The sequence below is a fragment of the Aplidium turbinatum genome, chromosome 1 (genome assembly GCF_918807975.1).
Source record: "Aplidium turbinatum chromosome 1, kaAplTurb1.1, whole genome shotgun sequence".
Lineage (NCBI taxonomy): Eukaryota > Metazoa > Chordata > Ascidiacea > Aplousobranchia > Polyclinidae > Aplidium > Aplidium turbinatum.
The window spans coordinates 23,412,104-23,432,270 of NC_137472.1; the positions used below are offsets into that span (position 1 = coordinate 23,412,104).

The 20,167-nt window shown below is 40.1% G+C and overlaps 1 protein-coding gene across 1 annotated transcript in view; it reads right to left on the bottom strand.

Moving 5' to 3' along the window:
• Positions 1-18,979, bottom strand: part of LOC145770349 (protein PAT1 homolog 1-like) — a 188,751-nt gene extending 169,772 nt beyond the window's left edge. The window contains exons 1-2 of the mRNA XM_082581970.1: positions 18,866-18,979; positions 10,033-10,126 (exon numbers count right to left, since the gene is read on the bottom strand). Coding sequence (XP_082438096.1) covers positions 10,033-10,126; positions 18,866-18,901 — 130 coding nt within the window. The 5' untranslated portion in view covers positions 18,902-18,979. The remainder of the gene's footprint in view (positions 1-10,032; positions 10,127-18,865) is intronic.
• Between the last annotated feature and the right edge of the window lie 1,188 nt (positions 18,980-20,167).

Here is a 20,167-nt window from a genome sequence, read left to right on the forward strand (position 1 = left end):
AGTTAAGAGGCAGCATGGATGCAACAGATATTACGTCACATGCTGGGAAAATGGAGATGTCCGGATTTAAATGATCCGGGACATTTTGCATATTTCAAACATGTACTATGTTCCTGTTATTGACAAATAAACCATTGATTGATTGACATTTGTAAATTTGTCTCCGGCTCTGAACACCCCCACACCAGCCTGTATAATGAACATGTTTAAATAAGTTTCTACATTCTCTAATGCATAATTATATCTGAATTATATCTGCATCCTAGGCAAAGGCTAACTCTTCATTACACTTTCTTACCTTTTCCATGACCACATCAAAACGGATATAATAAAAACATGGCCGCTCTTGCGCATTGGTAAAATTTCCCGAATGCGCGATAATTAATATCGCCATCTAGCAGTTGCTGTTTTGAACTTTTATTTGCCACATGGCGCTAGAGTATTCTTTTTCAATTTTATTGATGTTTCAATGGTCATTCTAGGTTCACCAGAAGAGATTTAACAGCAAAGTTAGTGCAGACGGTCAGAAAGTTTCAATTTTATTAGGGACAGGATTTTGGGACTAGGTCAAACATTTGCTGATTGCTGAAATCTGAAAAGCGGTTTTGATCTAATTTTTAGTGCAGAAATAGGGATAGCAATCTTCTTGCCTGTGCCATTTCAGTTTTTGAGTTTGAACAAATATTAGCCTGTTTATTTTGAAATTCGTGTTTCGGGTTATTTTACCAAAAATTCGTGTTTGGGGGATTCACTTACTTTCATACATCAACTAAGTTTTAATGAGTGTAGCCTATATTTTATATTACTATTGTAAAATCTAGTTTTATATATTTTTTAGTTGACACAAACAGTATTTCATTTTCTTAATATTTCTGAAGTTGTAGTATGTGATGACCCTACTAGTACTGATGTATAGCATTGAATAGAGTTTCCAATCCCGTAGTTGTAGACAGTGTTTTTTTTAAGGTGTTTTGGGGGACCGAAACGGTCCCCCAAATTTCTCCAACAATTTCCCAAAATTTGGACTTGCAACTACACTAGAAAAGTAATGGTTGTTTCTCGCTATGCCTTGTCGATAATACGAATATAGCCTACAATCAATAGTTCACGTCCGAAAAAAAGAATAAGTGGAGGTACAGCTAACAGCTGAATCAAAGAGTTATTCACAAAAGAAGAGCACCTTCGATACTCGTCAATGTTTATTTCTGATTTATGGCGCATAATGATCAGTTTTTACGTGTGGAAACATAACAAGCAGAAGCCAACAAGCACACTTTGTTTGATTGTGCAACAAACTTGTTTGGTGGCCCTGTTGGGCAGGCTGTTTGGTCGCTGTCACAATTATTTAAGCTGTGCCTTGTCGAATAATTCATTTTATGTTGCGTTAATTGTATGTAGTTACGGCTATTTTTTGGTATTTAAATGAAACACTTGCGGTCTCTTAAAACTACTTAGCGGTCACCCAAAACGCACCATATCACTAGGGATGTTTCCGGTGTCATAAATATGATTTAAGATCTCAGTGGTCAGGTCTAAACCCCACTCATCTAAAGCTTCGATAATTTCAACTATAAAAGAAACGATATTGTGGAATAAAACACAACATTCTCTAAATAAACAGAAGGCGTCGTTGGAATTAGAATTTTGTAATAGTTGAGGATTTTAATATATTATAAGTTTGCATGCAGAGTTGCAGACGGCGATGCAGGATACATGTCAATTTTATCTGAGCAAACATTAATAGTTCAAAAATAAATTTAATTTGCTTTTCAGTCTTAAGATCTCAGTGGTTAGGTCTAAACCCCATTCATCTAAAGCAGGGGTCACCAACTGGTGGCCTTCGGGCCGCATGCGGCCCGCCACACTGTTATGTACGGCCCGCGGAAGGTATCATCGTACAAGTATAACCAAAAATACTTTTCTTAAAGACTTAATGAGCATGAAGGCAAAAAGTACTTTCCAGGAAGCATATTTTTGCTTTGCAGCATGTGATTCCACCGACCGACCAATCAGATTGTAGGCTAGATTGCGAGGAACATTTTCACAAATGAAGATTTCGAAATCGAAACTCCAATCAAGATTGACGGACAAACATCTCCATTTTATTTTGAGAATGTCTGTCACAAATTTCAATGTAAACATGGATGTTCATTGCAAAAACATTCAGCAACAAAAATCTCGACAAAATTGTTTGTGAGCATACAAGGTTGCTTATTTTAAGTTTCCAATAGTCATGTAAACACTAGTGTGTGTTTCACCGTTATTGTGTTTCACGAGCAGTGTTTCCTTTATGCAAGTTTTTGTTGGCAAAGTAGGTCTGTGTGCCAACTCAATTTATAATAAATTAGCAAAATATTATATATAAATTTAAAGACTTTTTCTGGTTGTATGAAAATATTTAGCTTAGTGCTGCAAAATGTTGGTAATCAACAATTCTTGCCATGCTGATAAGCACCATAACAGACAGTTGTCTAATAATCAAAGAAAGACTGTTTTATAGACCCTCGCAAAAAGAATGAAAAGCCAACACTGTTCATGAGTTATGATAGAAACGTTTTTTCGGTGATTTCTACAAGCGTTTGTTTTACGGTGCCTGGGTTACTTTCTTCCTGTTATTGGAGCCTATTTTTTGCTGATATGTTTGCAAGTCACTATTGTTGCCTGTATAGCGATCAGTACCGGATTAACCAAGTGCAGGGCCTGTAGCAGATTGATTTGATGTAGCCTACAGATAATGACAGGGAAGTAATTGAATATTTTATAGATTTGATATTTTTTTATTATAGTGTAGCCGCTCTTGCCCCATCGTGTTTCGCAGATAGGCTAGTTTTTAATCAACTTCAATTTTGAAAATGGTCTCTCTCCAGTACAATTAGTTACATAGATAAATGCGTAACAAATTGTCAATGTTAGGAAACGTGGTGTCAACATTGTTTTCTTTAATCGAAGTGAAATTGTTGAGTTCTGGAGAGGAGCGATCAATAGCAATGTGCTTTGCGAATTGGTGTATGCCTTGCGACGTTGCTCCAGCGCAGATTGTAGGCTGTTCAATACTGCAAGGAAAACTTCCACGGGGAATCTGTCTTTAGATGATTGATTATCCATTGCATCTGGAACTGAACGGCCACTGCCTACATTCACATCGTGGGTTCGATTTTGGACAATTCTTCTTGTGCTTGTTGGTCGGTAATCCGGCACTTGAGTCAGCTTCTGCGCCTCTGACTCAAACTTAGCAAACTGTTCTCTGAAAGTCTGTAGGGATCCTGCCAAAGAGACACACAACACTGAAGCAATGTTGAGATTTTGCCGCTTTGTTTGAAGAGAGGCTTGACTTGCCTGGAAGTGATCGGGTAAGCTATTTCAAAAAACCACTAAGATTCCAATTTCGAGCAACTCCATTTTCTCGAGGAGTTCATTTGCCTGCTGTCGACATTCTGCCATTTGCACTTGGTCATTTGCAAGTTTCTCCAGTGCCCCCTTTTTGAAAAGAAAACGTTCTTTAATTACCTTAATAGCATCAGCTCTTCCGGACCATCGTGTTTCAGAGAGCTTCTTTAGCACTCCACCACCTGAACACTCCAGAACGGACCACCGGTGGGTTGAAGCAGCAAAGAATAGCCTACATAGATATTTTCAACGAAGTCAAAGAACTGAACTGTTTCTGGACACGATTGTGCACTGTGCAGTGCATACATCAACTAAATTCAACAAATGAGCATAGCATGGAACATATTCTGCAACAGCACCATTGTTTTGGACAAGTGCCTGTAGGCCTATTCCGTTATATTTCCCGCTCATGTTGGACGCAAGCCTTAAAGCAGCCGGCGGCCATCGCGGCCATGGCCGCTAAGTAGTGCTTAAATGACTGCCGGTGCTACCTCCTCAGTCGGCCAATTCGGCCGTCGGTTTCTTCTAGCTAATTATTTAATTTCGCAATAGAATGATCGTGGATTAACTGTCGAAAATATGTAGTATCAAAGAGTGATGCAAAATTAGGTCACCGCATCATAATCACCACTGTTGTATCATGCGGAAACATTTGCAATTGCATAGAAAATATCCAGCTGTGATCACCCAAGTCACGTTTATTTTAACAAAGTGTTAATCCGAAATGCTAATTTACATCGGCTGCAAATATTGTCGTTTTTATGTCGATTCAATGTTGTCGTACATTGAATCGTTATTAAAAAGGAGAACTACCCAGACAACAAAATTCGTCGTTTTTACGCTGATTTAACAACTGCAAACGTAAAATCAATGTAAAAATGATGGATTTTGTTGTCTGGGTGGGTTAGTTGACATCCAAGAGGAAAACACGTGTCTTCAGAGTTGAGAAATGTTTCCGTTGTGGGTTAGTGACTTCACACCCTCAATGGTGACATCATAACAGTATACTCGTAAATGACCAGGTTTTATGAAAAGCAATATGCAGTTGAAACAATTTAGTGTCGTTAGTTGGTTCCGCAATACCGGATTGCAATCTCGACAAAGCAGTTATTGCGTGGTACAATGATTCTATAGCAGGACGTCGCCCAGACTTCAGCAACACTAAGTGATCATTTTGGCATTGTTGCAAGTTTAATTCTATTTACTTGTGCTGTCGTTATTTGTATTTTGGCCTCCAAGCACGCAGATTTGGCCGCCGAGTAGGAGCTCTCGATAGGCCACGATGGCTGCCGGAAAAAAACACGAGTTTTAAGGCCTGTGGACGGCATGGACGCGTCGTAATAACTCTGTCCAAGGCAATCGGTAAGATTGATACTCTCCTCACTGGTGTACAGTACGGTCAAATAATCTTTCAAATAACTAGCATTGTGGGCTCGTGGCACTCGATCAGGCAGTTGCCTCCAGCGGAAATTACCGGTTTTTAAAGTTCACAATAATTAGGAAGGGAAAAGACATTGGGATTAAACCTACCACTATAATATTCTCTCATGCCATTCCAGTTTGCAAGCCAAAAATTACTTACAAACTATGTTCGACAGTATTTTGCAAAAAAAATGTTTTGCTGACCAAGCGTGGGCCCTTGTGAAGCACGGGGCCCGTAGCAGCTGCTACAACTGCTACTATAGTTAATCCGGCGCTGATTGCGATGTTTGTTGCCCCTGGTTAGTGGTTAGGTCTAAACCCCACTCATCTAAAGCTGCGATAATTTCAACTATAAAAGAAACAATATTGTGGAATAAAATACAACATTCTCTAAATAAACAGAAGGCGTCGTTGGATTTGGAATTTTGTAATACAGACGAAATCGGTTAATCGAATCACCTATTTGCCAGACGTTTTGATACGATTATACGATTGATTCGTTTAACCAATTTACTAAAAAAAAGGTTTATTGTGAATGGGCGTAATTGTTGGGAAGATGTCTGTGCTGACTAGGCTGCAACGCACAGTACAACTGATGCTTCCTACAACTGTTTACGATTCTGGTTAAACTTTTAAGAGTTTACTAGTTCTGTGTTACATAACACTATGCTGTATGTTTCAGCCAGCACAACTGGTCCTTTTTACATTGATTTATCATCTGCAGACGTTGAAACAATGTAAAAAAAACCAGCTTTGCTAACTTGGCTGAGCAGGTATGATCAAAGCATTTTTCTGCAAACTGCGGCAATCGGACTTCTTTTAATCTCACCGATCTCTGTGACGTCACAACGCGAACTTTGACGTTGACGTTTTTGATTCAAGCGTACTATTTTTAGCTCGTGCCAGCTGTGTAGTTTTGAGTATGGAACGTGGCCTATGAAAATAGTGGTATGGCAGAAAAACACGGCTCACACTCATTGTTTTGAAATCGCAAAGTTTTTTTTTCAAGTCTTTTGCGCTGTCTGGTAAAATAATTAATATGCAATGTTCTTCAACTGAACGAAACTGCACAAATGAAATTATGCACTGCATTTCACAACAGTAGGCTACTTTTTTTCAGCAATTAAAAAAAAATTCTCCAAAGTTTTCTGGTAAAAACTTTTGGACATGCTTTTCAACGCTTCCCTCTTAAGCCGAAATAATTTGTCCATGTCCATTCCTTGGAAGGCCAGTCGCCGACGGATGACATCAAAAGCATTTAAACTTCTTTAGTGTGACTATTCCTTTTGTGTGCTCTTCTGTTTTAATGAAGCCCAGCTGTGCGAAAATTGGTTCTTTGTAGTGCGATGTCTAGAACATAAGATTATGGCCTGGGATTACAGACACTTGTCTTTGTTTTGAGCGCATGCCTCTGTCTCACCTTTGAACATTGCAGACAATAATGCGAAGCAAAAAAGAGACATTCTTTTTTCGCTAACGGGTATAATTATACGATTAAATGAATGAAGAATGCAAACTAGAATCAAATCCTGATGCATTTATCCGACTTATTCTTTTAAGCGGAATGCGCTTAACCGATGTTTTTACTTAACATCAGATTGGATTTGGTTTGGGATTTCAGGTTTTGATTCAAATAAACGATTGATACGTTTAAGCAGTATACTATTAACCGATTTCGTCTGTAGTTGAGGATTCTAATACATTCTAAGTTTGCAATCAGACGGTGACGTAGGATACATGTCGATTTTATGTGAGCAAACATTTCAATTCAATAGTTCAAACATTTTGTGCTAAATTTCATTTCAATTTATTTTTCTTTGTCGGAATGCAAAAGAAACGATATTGTGGAATAAAATACAATTCAAAACTGTAGCCGAATAGGGAAATAGCCGAATCGGACTGTAGCCGAATCCGAAATTGCCAAATTGGACTAGCCGAATCGGACTAGCCGTATAGTAGCAAACCCTTAAATACAACAGCAAATAATTATGCTTAAAAGCCTTGTTCTTGCCAGAATGAACACAAAAAGATTATCTGTATTATCAAATCTGGCCTGCCTAGGAAAAAGTTTGGACACCTTTGCCCTTTCAACAAAAAGCTCAAGCCTGGAGTCAAACCTGGTTTTGTATTATTAGAAAGCCATCGCCTTATCTGCTGCAATAGGAGTGGTGCATTTCATGGGCTATTGCATGGGATTTTTTCACGCGATCAAGGTGGATAATGCTAAACAATCGTCTGCTAAATGTAGAGCAAACCTTGGCTCAGGCTACATTGCTCAAGGCAGGCACACTTCCGGAGAGTTAAACCGTGGTTGCTTAATCTTGCCATTTCTTTATTCATAATTGGTAGCTTAAAGGGATACTAAAGGAAAAACCTGACTTGGCGATTGTACACGTTCTTTGTGTTCAACATGCTACCATAAAACGATTTTCAATAAAATTTTGTACCATTGCGGTCTGATTAGCATTCCGCGCGTGCTTTTGTCAGAGCTTTCAAAACGGGAATGGGCGTGAGCAGTGAAGCGTGCGACTGTACAGTCTACGTCAGTATAGACTAGCAATCAGCTGATCGAGCAATAGTTGTTACTGCAGGCGATTTAACTGCAGGCAATTTAACTGCAGGCTATGTATGTATTGTACATAGGCGTCGATTTTTTCTTACAAAAGAGGAATTCTGGGTGGGCGAGAGTTTTCAAACAGATTTCATTGAATGTGTTTTGTATATGTTTGCAAATTCGCAATGGTTCAGTCTTCGAAATTAGCATATTTTTACTTCGGCAAAAACGTTGCCGAGGCCAAACGGCAAAAGTTGAAATTGCCTCGGCAATTGCTGTAAACACTTAGTAGGAAGAGATTGTACTAAAACATGTAAAACGAGAAGCGAAAAATATACTAGAGTAGTCTATCACGAACGCATTGTTTGATTTGTTGTGATGTAATAATACCAAAAGTAGTGATAAAGTACGCACGCTGTTACGGTAATTCACGTTAAAAAACTCACGGGGGGGGGGGGGTAAAAAGTAAGTTAATTTTGGGTTGATTCAACGTTCGAGTCAGCACAAATCGATTTCATTTTCCCGGCGGGTTATATTGCATAACAACAATGCTGAATAAGAAATTTACATTTGTTTAACATTAATTCGACATCTAGTGACGTTGAATTATCATAAAATAACGTTAATTGCTCAACCAGGTACAAGTAACATATCAAGAGCTCCCTGCGAGAAGATTTCCTCGATTTACGTAAGCTTATAAGCCAATATAATTTCGGCACAATTGGGACACTGCGAGCAACACAAAGTCTGTGTGATAAACTAGTCAGAATCGGTATCATCAGATGCTGTATCAGCTGGACGAGATAACGGAAAGCAAGGCGCAACAAGGAGTAGATGCTTACAATAATATGCCGTCTACTGGAGTTAAATCAATGCAAATAGAATAGGGTGATATTTCTATAATAGATTCTCCCAGCTGGGCACGTGTCTAAGCGCCGGCGAAGTAGGAAGTAACTCAAATAAAACATCCAGCAATAGTAAGATTGAATCAACATCCTAGTCTGGTGTAGTCTAAGAAAATTAGTTTTTTGTTGTAATCTTGTGGTCCTTACAATCACCTCGGCAATTGCCGACGGTAATTTCGAAGAGTGTGGTTAGTCTTTCTCACAAAGACTGCGTTTAGCGTCGCTGCAGCAATTAAGCTTTAATAGGTTGGATGTTTTCTTTCTTGCACCTTGCGATCTTATGAGCGCTGCTAAACTAAACAAACTTCTTTTATGTTTTCCTTTGCGACCTAAAAAGCGCGTGACTCGTGACCTGTTATCTTTAAAGCGGCGCCTTCGGATTTGCCGCATTTTGATTTGTAAAAGCGATTGTTTCAGTACGTCTTTAGTTTGTATCGGTTATTTATTGTCATGTTCATTGTGATGTCATTTTCACATTCCCTTACGTTGACCGGGAACTGAAGTTTGATTGTGACGTAACGAAAGTGAGACTATTCGGAGAAAAGATCAAACGTGGCTTTCTCTCTCCAGGAATTGCCAGCTGTGGCAGTTGCCGTAACAACAACAGTGCAGTGAGTACCCCTTTTTTTCAACGCAGCGTTGTTGCGGAATTGCTTTGTTTTGTCGGATACTTAGCGAGAGACATAGCGTAAAAACAAGAAGTTTGGATAATTCAGCGTTTAAGAAAAACGGAAATAATTGTAACGAACACTTCATAAGTGTCATGAAAACAGGGTGGGCGAAACATATTTTGCCCACCCTCGTTTCACGGCAGGGTGGGCGTCGCCCACCCTGCCCACCCTATTTCGACGCCTATGGTATTGTATATGTAGTATGTACATCAAAACATCAGATTTCAACATCAAAACATCAGACAGTTTGCTCAAAACATAAGATCTGATGTTAAAACATCAGATGTGGTAACGTGGATTTTGTTATTGCTGTCGATAGTGACGTATTCTCGAGCAGTGTTTCCAGTTTTTGGTCATTTTGAAAAAAATAAAAATAAATAAAACATTGGACTTTGGGCCTTGCCAGTGCCATTAAAAACTTCTTTTTTTTCGGTAATTTTTTTTGAAATGTATTCTTGAATGTTCAGTTTACGCATTTTAATGCTTAATTCCCATTTGAAAATTTCATTTAGTATATATATATGCTTTTAAACAAATGTGTTATCGAGGCAGACTGTTTTTATCAATTTTTGAAACACTTTTTGCTTTTGTAATTTTATTTGTTGTGTTATTGTGTATGCGGCTACTGTTGCAACTCACGTTGGCTAGAGTGGCTAGACTGTTAGATTATAAATTGACAAAAGTTGTATCAGATATTCCAGACAACCTCATGGCTCACGTTAAATAGACCATCTAAAATTGCCAAAGCACAATCCGATTCGACAAATTTACTATGTATAAGACATTTGGTGAAGCGGGCCTTTTGGACAAAAATAGTTTGTGCATTAGCATGAACAGTGCAACTTTGGCAGTTTTTTTGAAAAGTCATCAATATTAACAAAACTGAGGGGGCCAACAAATCACGCTGATCTGTCTCATGCCCGAGGGCCTGTCAGCTTTCGCCTCCGCGTAATCGATGCTTATTCCAGTACACACACTCAGTTGGTTAAATGGTTGTCAAGAGTGACAAGAATATGACATTAAGGAACAATGATGATTATTCTATGAAGATAAATTGCGCAAATCCTATGGTATAAAAAAAATCTTTTCTTACCTATAGCACCAGAACCAAAAGTGTCTTCATTGCACAAATCTATGCTGTTATTCAAGTGATTGTTGTCAGCACACAATCCATCCAATACAGCAGTCTAGAAAAATAAAAAATAAACGAATTCAAATATATAAGATTGCACAATTTTTCATAACATTTTAAGCCAAGACCGTGCAACATGGGCAATATAATAAATTATTTTAGTAAACTATTACTGTAAATGCTGACAACATTTTTAGTGGAAACCAACCTAATCGACCGCCAATTGCAGAAAAATACTTCATAAAATTATTACATTTAGCCACAGAAGGCATGTTCTTGTACAACAAGAGCTTGTTTCAACAGATAGATGGCGTCCCTATGGGGTCCCCCAATTGGGCCCAACACTGGCAAATTTCTTCTTGGCACACATCAAAACCAAAATATTCGAATTTTATCTTGATTTTTCTCCCAAACTGTATTTACGTTATGTCGATGATATTTTTGCCCTTTCTGATGATGATGAGTCAATTGAGTCATGCTCAAAATTTTTGGGTCCACATCTTTAGGCGTAGACAGTTAGGCGCTGGTCAAATAGGCGCGCACACTGTGGCGTCCGGATATTTAGGTGCGGAGCACTGTGGCGCCTGTTCATTTAGGTGCTATTCCTAGTAAAGTCTACAGATTGTATCAGCTCAGCTTTGGCAAAACCTAGTCGGGGTTTTGACGAAAGACTAAGTAACTCGTCACTCAAGCCTACCACCCGCTTGAATATAGGCTACGGTATACTTTTTTACTGATGTTTAGTAGTAGTTATTATTTGATTTATATAACTAAAAGTGAACTCAGTCATGTTCGGAAACTTGAATAATTTATTGATAAAGCTTTCGCCGACGCAAACCTGGACTAACAACAAATAAATGCCGAACACGCCCATTAAAAAGAAACAATATATTTTTCTGTTCAATATAACATTTTGTGTGAATTTGTGTGAAAAGCATTGGTGGTTTAACACTAACAGGGTTCGATCTTTGCACTGGTCCTCTGGCCAATGTCTAGTGCGAGTTCCCCACGGACCAGTACGAATCGTTTCGCATTGGTCCGACTGTCCACTGCGCCACAGTGTGCGCGCCTATTTGACCAGCGCCTAACTGTCTGCGCCTAAAAGACGTGGACCCTATGTAACATGGATGCAACCTAGTTCGTACCCTGAATAGTTCGTACCCTCAGTTCGTACCCTGAAAAGATCGAGAGAAAAAATTAAAAAAGCGGAAGTCGCTGATCGCAGTTTCGGCAAACATTATAAAATTTTTCCCCTGAAAAGATCGAGAGAAAGATAGCACAAAGCCGAAGTCGCTGATCGTAGTTTCCGCTAACCCTAACCATAGACTAACCTATGCTCTAACCCTAACCTTCGCTGATCACAGTTTCCGCAAACATTTTTCCGTAGTTTCCGCTAACCTTTACCATGACCATAGAGTAATCTATGCTCTAACCATAACCCTCGCTGATCGCAGTTTCTGCAAATATTTTTCCGCAGTTTCCGCTAACCTTTACCTTAACCCTAACTATAGAGCAATCTATGCTCTAACCCTAGCCCTCGCTGATTGCAATTTCCGCAAACATTTTTCCGCAGTTTCCGCTAACCTTTACCCTAACTATAGAGCAATCTATGCTCTAACCCTAACCCTCGCTGATCGCAGTTTCCGCAAACATTTTTCCGCAGTTTTTGCTAACCGCAGTTTCGGCTTACCCTAACTCTAACCAATAACCATCCAGTAATCTATGCTCTCTAACCCTAACCCTCGCTGATCGAAGTTTCCGCAAATATTTTTCCTCAGTTTCGCAGTATTCGCTAACCGCGGTTTCCGCTAAACCTAACCCTCGAGTTTATTTGTGGAAACTCCGATCCGCGACTTCGGCTTTGTGCTATTAAACTGCGATCAGCGACTTCGGCTTTTTTTAATTTTTTCTCTCGATCTTTTCAGGGTACGAACTGAGGGTCCTAACTGTTCAGGGTACGAACTAGGTTGCATCCATGTAACATACACTGACAATGTCTTGATCAACCAATTTAAAATCATCTCTCGAGGCAAATCTGAATTTTAGACTAGGATCATGGAAGCCTTCAGAATCAAACGTAATAATCTTTCTCTCAACAGGCAGTTATTCATCTGTGACTAATCATTCCTTTTGTGCGTGTTCTAACTGTTTGTCACATGCCTATACTTTACACCTCATGTGATTTGTTTCCCGTTGTATAATTCACTTGTAATTATTGTAGTATCACTTGTTCAGTTTGTGCTTTTCAGTCCGGAGTGTCGTTACTCGTTACACTAACAGTTATAGTGCATAGTATAATGTATACCGTATTGCAGATTTAAGTAATTCCATATGAGGACACACATATAAGGTCAATTACGTCATACATGTCGAAAACGTTTGAGTTGATTTTTTAATTATCTTATAACTCCTTGTAATAAACTTCGGCCAAGCTATGCAAACACTATCAGCATACCTCCAGAAATGGAAGCTACAGCTCAGCAAGTCAAAGACAGTGTCGGCGGCCTTCCACCTTAACAGCCGGGAGGCACGGCGTGGGATAAACATCAAGATTGATGGGGGGCGCCTGCCCTACTGTGCCGAACCTGCATACCTCGGCATAACCCTGGGCAGGTCACTCGCGTACCGCCGGCACTTGAAGTCACTGCGCAAAAAACTATCAACACGCGTCGCACTTTTGGGGCGATTGGCGGGTTCCGGCTGGGGAGCTGGTGCTAAAACTCTTCGTACAGCTGCCCTAGCCCTTGTTCATTCCACCGCTGAGTACTGCGCGCCGGTCTGGTGTCGTAGTTCTCACACCCACCAGATTGATACCGCCATCAACGACGCACTGCGTACTGTGACTGGATGCCTGCGTCCCACTCCAACGGACTGCCTACCCATCCTAGCAGGCATCCAACCCACTGAGCTACGCCGTAAAGGAGCCACGATTTCTCTCGCTTGCCGCGCTTTGGACCCGGACCATCTCCTCCATGCGACATTCAGGAGACCACCACCTATAAAGCAGCGGCTGAAATCAAGACGCCCCTTTGTGCCTGCCGCACAACAACTCCTTAAGAACGCAGAAGAACTTGGTTTAAGTGCGGCACACTGGACGAACCACATGTGGAACGCGGAGTGGCAAAATCACACCTCCACGCTCCGTGACTTCATACCCGACGTCGATCCCCGTCCACCAGGGATGTCCCTCGCGGGGCTTGCGTGGGTCAGGCTTAACCGCCTGCGAACTGGCGTCGGCCGCTTTCGTTCGGACATGCACAAGTGGGGCCTGGCTCCTTCATCAGAATGCGAGTGTGGTGCCACGGAACAGACCGCAGACCATGTCATCCACCACTGCCTAATCCACCGGCCTCCACACGGTGCGCATGGTCTGAGAATCCTGGGTCTGCTACTATTCGGCGAGTCCGATTCGGCGAGTCCGATTCGACTAGTCCGATTCGGCGAGTTCCCTATTCGGCGAGAGCCTTTTTCGGCGAGTGCCCTATTCGGCGAGTTTTTGAAATTTTTGAAAGGAAATTATCGGGTACCGTAGCCTAATTATAATTGCCGTTTTTACATAGTTTTAACGTCGCTAAACGTTGAAATTGTGCAGAAAGGAATTAAAATAAAATGTTTGAACTATTAAATTAAAATTCGTCATGTCAGTTCAGTTGTTTTTATTTCTGACCATCATATGAAAAACAATACACGTCAACATAGCAAAGGTGTAAAAAAGGTAGAAGCGACAAAACGCGAACGTTAAAACGTGCTTGTGACCGGAGTAAGTTATTGAGTTGAAAGAAACATACGCGCCGACTTCAGGGGGGGCCGGCGCCCCCCGTAAATTTATGGTTGAGGGGCAACAAAAATGGTGATGACAAGTGGTGTTTCAAAGATAAAACACTTCGCGAAGGAGATTTAGATAATTTAAACGGACTTAAAAAATGCGGAAAGCAAGAAAAGCCTACGTTGCTCTTGCCCGCAAAACAGCAGCTCGCATGGCTATCTCATACGGTATGGAAATTTCAAAGTAGATGGTAGAGTACTGCTGGAATAGTCACGTAACTATTCACTGCAATATTAAGTAAACCAGCTAAATTAGACGGCTTGACGCGCTATTTTCAACGAGATCTTCCCTCTGTGAGATCAATTATGATTCAACAGAACGCATTGTTTTTGCAATGTGTGAGAATTAAATCGAAAACCGATAAAAGAAAAGGTGTTTAATGGTCTTGGTCGCAGATATTGCCTGCATTAACGACGTCTCTTACCGCTATTATCACCTAGCTAACCTGACATCATTGTTTTATGCGGCCGCTAAGGTTTGACATCGACTTTAACGATCATGGAATGTTACGTAATAATAAGAACGATTATATCCTACACGCAAAAATAAAAAAATGATCTCTTTCTGTTTTGTCTCGTGAGCTTTGCATATTGCTCAACAAGTGCACAAAGTTTAGAATTGACAAGAAATCATTGAATTTGAAAATTAAGTTTGAATCACTGCAAATAAACGTATTCAAAACTTTCACTTAAGCCGACGCGATTTCACAATCCGTAATCTACGTCGACAATGATTTTTAGTGCGTTCATTTTGAAAATTGCTGAGCTGGAGACAACAGCTTGTCCCGTGTTAGTTGAACTTGTCTTTTTGAGGTGAAAATCACTTGCGAACATCTCGATCTTTACTCGAGTATAGCCTACTGTATTCAATAAAAGACTATAAAGACTTTCGATAAAAAACAGAAGAGAAAACACTTCGCCGTTGTCAACGCTTTGAAAGTAAGTAATTAGCGAAACGAGGTTAATAAAACTGATACCGGGTTTTCACTCTGCTTGAGATCATGATTTTTTGCGTTTTATTTCGATAACTTCACTGTCTTGATCGTTGTTGTTCACTCGCACGAAAAGGACATGAATCGGCTTGTTTTCCAACAGTTCCAATTATGAGCTAACAATATCAAAATTTTTATGACTAGGCGTACTGCGTGCGTAAAACTAATCCTTTCAAGCAGCGGTTCTAATAAATTCGGTTTGCGACCTATTTGTTAATATAAACACGACACTAAGCTTAATCAAAGACTATTTTAACCGAGTAAATAGCGCTATGGTTATGACGTTATCACCTTTCTCGCCCCCCAAGGTTTTTTGAAAAGTCGGCGCCTATGGAAAGAAATTTGGCACGGTCGCAACACCTTCAGAAAAATTTAAGATATGAAGGGAAAATAAAACAAAGAAAATGTTACAAAAAAATAAATAAATAAATCATGTTTATGTCTGTAAGTTAGCACTTTTGAATAGTTAAAATGATTAGTTTGGATCAACAAATGTGTGGCCTACAGCTTGGATTTAAAAGAAATTATCGGGTACCGTAGCCCAGTTATCCCAACCAGCAAAAATTTCCGTTTTTACATCGTTTTAACGTCGCTAACTGTTGAAATCGTGTAGAAAAGAGAACTTTGCTGACTAGGATACGTTGAAGCTGAGAAACATTCACAGAAGCCCTTCGAATTGTTCCAAGAACCCATTTAGCATAACATTTTATTTGTACATTGATTCAACGTCTGAATACATTATCTTAAAAATGCAACGTATCGTAGGGCTTCTGTGAATGTTTTTCAGTTTCAACGTATCCTAGTCAGCAAAGTTCTCTTTTCTACAGGATTTCAACGTTTAGCGACGTTAAAACGATAGGCCACACATTTGGTTAGCCTTTTCATTCTGTTACTACAATGGGTTCTCATTTGTTGATCCAAACTAATCATTTTAACTATTCAAAAGTACTAACTTATACACATAAGCATGATTTTTTTTGTAACATTTTCTTTGTTTTATTTTCCCTTCATATCTTAAATTTTTCTGAAGGTGTTGCGACCGTGCCAAATTTCTTTCAACTCAATAATTATGATACTTCGGTCACAAGCACGTTTTAACGTTCGCGTTTTGTCGCTTCTACCTTTTTCTACACCTTTGCTATGTCGACGTGTATTGTTTTTGATATGATGGTCAAAAATAAAAACAACTGAACTGACATGACGAATTTTAATTTAATAGTTCAAACATTTTATTTTTATTCCTTTCTGCACGATTTCAACGTTTAGCGACGTTAAAACTATGTAAAAACGGCAGTTGTAATTAGGCTAGGCATACGCGCCGACTTCCGGGGGGGCCGGGGGGCCGGCGCCCCCCGTAAATTTATGGTTGAGGGGCAACAAAAATGGTGATTACAAGTGGTGTTTTAAAGTTAAAACACTTCGCGAAAGAGATTTAGATAATTTAAACGGACTTAAAGAATGCCGAAAGCAAGAAAAGCCTGCGTTGCTCTTGCCCGCAAAACAGCAGCTGATCGCATGGCTTTCTCACACGGTATGGAAATTAAAAGCAGATGGTAGAGTAACTTACGCTGCTGGAATAGTCACGTAACTATTCACGGCAATATTCAGTAAACCAGCTAAATTAGACGCGCTATTTTCAACGAGGTCTTTCCGCTGTGAGACAATTATGATTCAACAGAACGCATTGTTTTCTTCGCAATGTGTGAGAATTAAATCGAAAACCGATAAAAAGAAAAGGTGTTTAATGGTCTTGGTCGCAGATATTGCCTGCATTAACGACGTCTCTTACCGCTATTATCACCTAGCCAACCTGACATTGTTTTATGCGGCCGCTAAGGTTTGACATCGACTTTAACGATCATGGAATGTTACGTAATAATAAGAACGATTATATCCTACACGCAAAAATTAAAAAATGATTTCTTAAAACAGCTCTTTCTGTTTTGTTTCGTGAGCTTTGCATATAGCTCAACAAGTGCATAAAGTTTAGAATTGACAAAAAATCATTGAATTTGAAAATTAAGTTTGAATCACTGCAAATAAACGTATTCAAAACTTTTACTTAGGCCGACGCGATTTCACAATCCATAATCTACGTCGACAATGATTTTTAGTGCGTTCATTTTGAAAACTGCCGAGCTGGAGACAACAGCATGTCCTGTGTTAGTTGAACTTGCCTTTTTGAGGTGAAAATCACTTGCGAACATCTAGACCTTTACTCGAATATATATCCTACTGCCCTACTGTATTCAATAAAAGACTACAAAGACTTTTGATAAAAAACAGAAGAGAAAACACTTCGCCGTTGTTAACACTTTGAAAGTAAGTAATTAGCGAAACGAAGTTAATAAAACTGATAGCGGGTTTCCACTCTGCTTGAGATCATGATTTTTTGCGTTTTATTTCGATAACTTCACTGTCTTGATCGTTGTTGTTCACTCGCACGAAAAGGAAATGAATCGGCTTGTTTTCCAACAGTTCCAATTATGAGCTAACAATATCAACATTTTTACGACTATACGTAAAACTAATCCTTTCAAGCAGCGGTTCTAATAAACTCGGTTTGCGACCTATTTGTCAATATAAACAAGACACTAAGCTTAATCAAAGACTATTTTAATTGAGTAAAATAGCGTTACGGTTATGACGTCATCACCTTTCTCGCCCTAAGGTTTTATGAAAAGTCGGCGCCTATGAGGCTAGGGTACCCGATAATTTCCTTTTAAAAATTTCAAAAACTCGCCGAATAGGGCACTCGCCGAAAAAGGCTCTCGCCGAATAGGGAACTCGCCGAATCGGACTAGTCGAATCGGACTCGTCGAATCGGACTCGCCGAAACGGGCCATTCCGGAGAATCCTGGACGACGAGACTGCTGAGTGGCTGAAGATTTCCTGCCCTCCAATCTAGCCTGGAAAGATCGCTCATACGCCATCATCATCATAAACTTCAGCAAACACGGTCACATCGCAAAAATGTAATGCGTCGTTCGGAAAACACGGTCACATCCTCTTATGACGAACGGAAAATTATCCAGAGAAATTCTCAAATTCAAGAAAATTAAAAAACTCTGACTTTATTACTCATAGTTGAAAAGACATAAAAAATTGGGCTGTAGGCTTCTGAAAATAAAAATTGACTACGAAAATGCAGCAGCCTAACGATTGAGTCACTTCGGGTCAAAATTTAGTTAACAATTAAAAAAAACGCTTCCGCGTAGTATCGAACTCATTCCCTCTGGAACACCAACCAGAGACGTAACCTACGCGCCATCCAATCAGTTGAAGATATAATCGTCGAATTTACAAGTTATATACGCACTCTTCTCGTCTTTTGCTTTGAAAGAGAAAAAGAAAGAAGTGCCTATAGAGTGACGTCATGACCGGTCAAATAGTGTTTCAGATTCAAAGACCGGCGCCGGTCAAATAGCCACTGCGCGAAATGTTTGATGCCAGGCGTTGGAACTTCGATCAAAGCATTCTCCCGCAGTGTTCAAAATGGCGGCGCTGACGCCTTGGGAGTGTCTCATGTGAAGCGTCGCTTTTAGACCTTGCTTTGAAGTACCGTACCTGGCACAAGAAAGTTTACGTAAGTCAGCACTCTTATGATTGCATCACGTGATGCCCCCCCCCCCTCCCCCGATTGTTCCTCGACCTGACGACGTTTAGTCCTCTTTCAGTTTTTTTCCATTTTATTTTCCTTTTTTTCGTAAGGCACGGCGTTTGTCGAATAGTGATGGCGCGTGTCAAGTGACCTCATCACCGAAAAAGGCAAACATTGCAGCCCTGGGCACGTATGACTGGTTTTGAGTGTGCTTTTGCTGGCCGATGTTTATCTTTGAAAAATAACCGATACAATATATTGGATACCCCTGATATCAGCCGATAAATATCGGCTGACCGACAAATTGGTCAAGCTCTACAATAAACACAACATTTCATGATGTAATTCATGCAAGTTGGGCATTCAGGATACTCACAGGTGAAGATGAAACTTGATGAAAAGCATTGCTCATTTTTCAACCAGTTACAAGTGTTTCTTTCACTAAACAGACCTTGAGGTTTCAAGTTCAACAGTTTTGAGTAATATATCTGGACATATAATGAAGATGTTAGAAAGAATGAGATGTCACTACCGGGGTGCAACCTAGTTCGTACCCTGAACAGTTCGGACCCTCAGTTCGTACCCTGAAAAGATCGAGAGAAAAAATTGAAAAAAGCCGAAGTCGCTGATCGGAGTATCCGCAAACAAACTCGAAGGTTAGGGTTAGCGGAAACCGCGGAACTGCGGAAAAATATTTGCGGAAACTGCGATCAGCGAGGGTTAGAGCAGAGCATAGATTACTCGATGATTAGAGTTAGGGTTAGCCGAAACTGCAATTAGCAAAACTGCTGAAAAATGTTTGCGGAAACTGCGATCAGCGAGGGTTAGGGTTAGAGCATAGATTGCTCTATAGTTAGGGTTAGGGTAAAAGTTAGCGGAAACTGCGGAAAAATGTTTTCGGAAACTGCGATCAGCGAGGGTTAGGGTTAGAGCATAGATTAATCTATGGTTAGAGTTAGGGTAAAGGTTAGCGGAAACTGCGGTCAGCGGAATCTACGGAAAATGTTTGCGGAAACTGCGATCAGCGAGGGTTAGGGTTAGAGCATAGATTAGCCTATGCTGGTTAAGGTTAGCGGAAACTGCGATCAGCGACTTCGGCTTTGTGCTATCTTTCTCTCGATCTTTTCAGAGGGAAAATTTTAAAATGTTTGCGGAAACTGCGATCAGCGACTTCCGCTTTTTTTAATTTTTTCTTTCGATCTTTTTAGGGTACGAACTGAGGGTCCAAACTGTTCAGGGTACGAACTAGGTTGCATCCCTACCGGGGTGCAACCTAGTTCGTACCCTGAACAGTTCGGACCCTCAGTTCGTACCCTGAAATCCTCACTACCGTACCTTTCATATTATCCAGCAATGGAGATGCTGCAAAACTGCAGCATAATTAAAAGCCTACTTTTCAGCTAATTGTTTCCTGATAACACTTTCCTTCAACACCTACTTAATGGCTATTAAAATTCCCTGCCCACTTTGCAAAAAATCTTGTAGAAAGGGCATTCCATAAATTTATAACCAAAAGATTTTGGTGCTCTTTCACAATTCGCCCTGTCGGTCAACTACTCAACTTAACTGGATGATGACGTCATCATACGTCACACACGTTGAAATGGACTATTATAAAGGAGGAAGTACGGGGTGGAAATGCAATGAAAAACACCTGAAGGAAATTGTTTCCCATTTA